At 45.7% G+C, this 5,285-nt stretch overlaps 1 protein-coding gene across 5 annotated transcripts; it reads left to right on the top strand.

Moving 5' to 3' along the window:
- Positions 1–633: 633 nt before the first annotated feature.
- On the top strand, positions 634–4,143 carry Armcx3 (armadillo repeat containing X-linked 3). 5 transcript variants are annotated; one of them, XM_027432969.2, is made up of 5 exons: positions 634–799; positions 1,305–1,411; positions 1,783–1,843; positions 2,115–2,187; positions 2,486–4,143. In XM_027432969.2, the coding sequence occupies exon 5, from the start codon at positions 2,632–2,634 to the stop codon at positions 3,769–3,771; it is 1,140 nt and encodes a 379-aa protein (XP_027288770.1). In that variant the 5' UTR covers positions 634–799; positions 1,305–1,411; positions 1,783–1,843; positions 2,115–2,187; positions 2,486–2,631; the 3' UTR covers positions 3,772–4,143. The 5 variants fall into 5 exon arrangements, with proteins under 5 accessions (XP_027288770.1, XP_027288771.1, XP_035305870.1 ...); XM_027432968.2 differs by having other exon boundaries at positions 635–799; positions 1,333–1,411; XM_027432970.2 differs by lacking the exon at positions 1,305–1,411.
- Positions 4,144–5,285: the final 1,142 nt, after the last annotated feature.

The raw sequence follows: 5,285 nt of genomic DNA, 5'->3' as shown, positions 1-5,285 counted from the left end.
CATTCAAGTTGTGTATGTTCATTCAGCTGTGTTATGTGATAGGCCCCAGAAGACATTAAAATTCCTTTGAGTAAAGCGGGTAACACTTTCCACTAATTGAGAAATGTGGGACTTTTAGAGGCCACCACCCAGCATTGATCTCCTAACTCTACTCTTAGTTTTCCCCTATGGAAATACTTTTTTGTATTTTTTCCCTCATAAATAGAATGCAGGCTGTGAACAGGCGAAAAGCCAAGGTGAAAATAACCAAAAAAGTATGAAGAAAGTGAAAGATACACTCTCATTCCAGGTTTCCTTTTCTGGTTGCTTATTCATTTCAGGTCTAGGACTACATTTCAGAGGAAATGGTAGAGATTCATAGCCGGGAGGAGGGGAGGTAGAGGGAGAAGCTGCTGTCCCAGGAGTCTAGGGAAGGAAGAGTCAATTAAAAAAAAGTACAAGTGGCCAGTAGCCCCAGGGGAGGATGCTGTCCTGTTTTGGTAATTGGAGGAAGGGAAACACAACTAGAGGAAAATGGGATTAGCCGCAAAGAAGAAAGAGTAACAAGGCCTGGTATGGGGGAGGGAATGAAGGGGGGGCGGGTCCTCTTCTGCCGCACTGCTGGTGGGAGGGGAAAGTGGGGATCCGAGTTGGTGGATGACGTCGCTCTCACGTGACCAAGAGCTGACGTGTGCAGAAGTCCTTCTTGTCCTGGTCGTTGTTCCCGTCTGAGTACCAGCTCCTTATCACCCTGAGGGCGGGCGAGCCTGTAGCCGAGGCAAGAAGGAGGCGGAAAAGAAATTGTCCCGGATCCCTGCAGGTCAGTGCTTGGGATATTTCATAAAGTGCGGGTGGTGGAGGGTGGAGGGCGGAGGCCGTCGCAGGTCCGGGGGCGCCGCCGTCGTCTCTCCCACTTGCCTCTTCTTCCCAAGATATGTGTCCCGCCCGCAGCCCATTTCGATGCTGCAAAACAGTGAGTAGGGGGTGTTAGAGCAGGCGCTCAGAAATCAGGAGATGGGAATCTGCTGCGAGCTGAGGCCCGCAATCCGGAAAGGGAGCTGTGGCCTGGGTGTTGGCCCCTGGTCCACCAGGACTGTGCCGGCGGGGAAAAACTGGACATAGGGTCCGGCGTAGTGGGGTGCAATGTGATGTGTCAGCCGAACCCCGAGCCGGGTATCGGGCGGGAAACCTTTAACAACCAGGCCTCCGAATTTGGAAAGAGTTTCGTTCTCTGGGGACTGGTCCGTCCACCAAGCACTCTGTAGCGGCTGTTTCCCGTCTTTCTGCCTGTGGCCGTGTCTTCCTTACCATGGCTCTGTGTCTAGTGGGTCCAAGCCTCTCCTGGGTGGCCAGTCTTTCCGTAGGTTGTGGTACCACGCCAGGCAAGAGAAGAGGAAGGAAATTAACCAGATCGGTGAAGGTCGATTTGAGGGTAAGACCATCTGGGGACCCTAGTAGCGGCGGGGGTAAAAAAAGGGGTAAAACCAGAAAAGGTAATCTACGTTTAGATTTGAGTCTAAATGTGTTTCTCACACTCTCCGAACTGTGGAGAAATGGCGTGCGCTCTCTCTCTCTCTTTCTCTCTTTCTCTCTTTCTCTCTCTCTCTCTCTCTCTCTCTCTCTCTCTCTCTCTCTCTCTCTCTCTCTCTCTCTCTCTGTGTGTATGTGTGTGTGAGTGAATGTGATCGCAGGGGTGGGTGCGGGGGGCGGGATGACAGCAGGAAAACCTATCAGATAGTTTGTTCATAATCCTTCTCTCTCAACAGCACTTAGTGTCCATGTTTTCGATCTGTCATCCTGCAGGTCTGCTGTAGCAGGTGGCACCTCTTGAAGCAAGGGAGGAACTTTCCCCGGATCAGTAGAGGTCGGTGTGGGCGTGGGGGCAGTCTGGAATGGGGGAGGGGTTAGAAATCAGACTGGGTTTGGCCAGGCTCACTTAATCCTACTTTGTTTCCTTACATCCATCCATTTGAGACTAGGGAGGGGGGGCTCAACTGTGCGTGTTTTGGATGGATGGCACAGCGAGGTTTAACAAAAATCTGACAACCTGAATGGTAAATTAGGAAAGCATAAAATATACAGCCCATGCAACAAGCCCTCGTTTTTTTTTTTCACTGTTTCTGGTATCTCTGCAGATCAGAAAGATTGTTGGGCGTGGCAATACCTCACAGGAAAGGAAGAAGGGGGCAAACTGCTTGTTTCCAGGAGGTTAGTGTATGGGTGCCTATCCCATAGGGTATCACAGGAGCCTGTGACGGATGAGAGCACAGAAAAAATTGCGGATGCCGTTGACTTTATGCTTAGAGGCAAGAGTGACTGGGGGTGGGGGGAAGGGAGGAGAGGCATTCAAGGAGAGAGTGAAATGAGGGAGATCGAGGTTTTTGTCAACAATATGTATTCCCTATGCAGAATTCAATTACTACCTTCTGGCCCCTCGGTGTGATTGTCTGCATGGGGCAGTGCAGAGAAGAGAAAGCTGAACCCTCTTTTCTTCTTCCATTTCTAGGTTTGTCTCCAGAACCAGTTACACTGGCCTTGAAGTGACTGAAGAAGACCATTCTCCACAGGCCTGCACTTAGGCCCGAAGCCCTCTTCCCCTATTTTGAGTGACTACTCTATTTCTTTGTCCCTGCTGTCGTCAGGGACGATTGCATGGGCTACGCCAGGAAAGTAGGCTGGGTGACTGCAGGCCTGGTGATTGGGGCTGGAGCCTGCTATTGCATTTACAGATTGGCCCGAGGAAGAAGGCAGAGCAAGGAGAAAATGGCTGAGGGTGGCTCTGCTGATGTGGATGATGCTGGGGACTGTTCTGGGGCCAGGTATAATGACTGGTCTGACGATGATGATGACAGTAATGATAGCAAGAGTATAGTTTGGTACCCACCTTGGGCTCGGATTGGCACTGAAGCAGGGACCAGAGCTAGAGCCAGGGCCAGAGCCAGGGCTACGAGGGCTCGGAGAGCTGTCCAGAAAAGGGCTTCTCCTAATTCAGATGATACTGTTTTGTCCCCTCAAGAGTTACAGAAAGTACTTTGTTTGGTTGAGATGTCTGAAAAGCCTTATATTCTTGAAGCAGCTTTAATCGCTTTAGGTAATAATGCTGCTTATGCGTTTAACAGAGATATTATTCGTGATTTGGGTGGTCTCCCAATTGTGGCAAAGATTCTCAATACTCGGGATCCCATTGTTAAGGAAAAGGCTTTAATTGTCCTAAATAACCTGAGTGTGAATGCTGAAAATCAGCGCAGGCTTAAGATATACATGAATCAAGTGTGTGATGACACAATCACTTCTCGATTGAACTCATCTGTGCAGCTGGCTGGCCTCAGATTGCTTACGAATATGACTGTTACTAATGAGTATCAGCACATACTTGCTAATTCCATTTCAGACTTTTTCCGCTTATTTTTAGCAGGAAATGAAGAAACCAAACTTCAGGTTTTGAAACTCCTTTTGAATCTGGCTGAAAACCCAGCCATGACTAGAGAACTTCTCAGGGCTCAGGTGCCATCTGCACTGGGCTCCCTCTTTAATAAGAAGGAGAACAAAGAGGTTATTCTTAAACTTATGATAGTTCTTGAGAACATCAATGACAATTTCAAATGGGAAGAAAATGAGCCCGCTCAGAATCACTTTAGTGGGGGCTCACTTTTTTTCTTTTTAAAAGAATTTCAAGTGTGTGCTGATAAGGTTCTGGGAATAGAAAGCCACCATGATTTTCTAGTGAAAGTAAAAGTTGGGAAATTCGCAGCCAAACTTACTGAGCGGATGTTCCCAAAAAGCCAGGAATAACTCGGTGGCTTTGTAGTAGAGCAGCAACGCACCTTGTAAACTATTCCTTTTCTCCACCTTGTTTATATGGCAAAGGAATCCTTTCAGCTGCCAATTTTGAATAATGAGCATCGTACTGTATCATTGATACTGATATATTTAACCGAGTTTGTCTTCAGGTTTAAGTTGGATGAATGACTATCACTACTTTTCCTGAAAATATGTTTGTTGCTTTTTATCTTGCTGCCTGGATTGAAATATTTTTACTGTTTTCCTCCGAATAAGTGACAGTGAACCAATTCATCCTTTTTGGTCATTTGCATCCATTTTATTTGTGCATCATCAATAAAGATTTATGTTAATGCTGGAAAGAAGCAACAGAAGCAGAAACTATCCTGTCCTTTGGTTTATAATCTAGTTGTAGAGATAAGAAACATACAAACAACGACAACAAAAACCAAAAACCAAACCCTAAGATTATTTGGAGCATGCATTCTGTCAGATGTGTGCCTTCAGAGCATGGAGGAGGCAAAGGCTTTGGTGGCTGGCTACAGGAGTCAGTTAAAAACTTCAGGGAGGAGAGAGCCATTGAAAGGGAGTCCTTATTGGAGTAGGGAAGTCAGTGCATTCCATGAGACCAGACTTGAGGGTAGATGATGTGAGAAAGGCATTAATTTAGGAACCCTTATGATAGTCAAAACAGCCTTCTTAGAGTGGAGAGTGTGGAGAGTAGGGTTAAATCTGTAAAACCGTATGAAGCCCATTGCAGAAGGCTTGTTGAATGTATTTTTAACTAGGAAAGAGTTGGGGTCAATATAAAAGTCCTCCCACACTGTGTCATAAAGAATGGTATAGCATAATGGCTCCTTTCTAACTCTGGTGGTGGGCATTTGACAATACATATCATTAAGCCTTAAAATATGGAAACCTTTTATCCTAAGGAGATAACTGAATAACTGGCCAAAGACTGTATGTGCAAGGCTGTTCCTGTCAGCACTGTCTTGAGGTAGTAACCTTGGGAATAACTTCGGTGTTCAACACACTGAATTGACTTAGTAGATTAAAGAATGTCCATGCTGTGTGGCAAATGTGCTGATGGAACTCGGTATTGCTAGAAAAAGATTTTCATCATACATTGGTAACTGAGCAAGGGAAGTTAAAGAGCAGTATTCAGAGTATGGCTACATATTGCGGGGGGGGGGTGTGTGTTAAATCATGTTTAAAGACACTAAAATCTATGGAATTATATATACCCAGTAGTACTAAGAGTTATATTTGGATGAAAGATAATGAGCGATACTTACTTTTTGTACTTATTATTCATCTATGTTTTCTTATTTATCAAAAATTAATATTGATTTTAAGAAAGGGTTGGAAAAAGAAAAGTACAGGGAATGCAGCAGGTGATTAATTTGAACATGTACTGGCTGAGTGGGAAATATTTAGGCCCCAAAGGAGGTGGTCTAACGCTTCCACTTCAGAATGAGAGATGATGGTGACTATAAGGCTGGCAGTGAGATTCGAATAAGAGAATT

Source organism: Cricetulus griseus, chromosome X, assembly GCF_003668045.3.
Source record: "Cricetulus griseus strain 17A/GY chromosome X, alternate assembly CriGri-PICRH-1.0, whole genome shotgun sequence".
Lineage (NCBI taxonomy): Eukaryota > Metazoa > Chordata > Mammalia > Rodentia > Cricetidae > Cricetulus > Cricetulus griseus.
The sequence above is the reverse complement of the archived record's forward strand: the minus strand, read 5'-3'. Positions and strand labels throughout refer to the sequence as shown.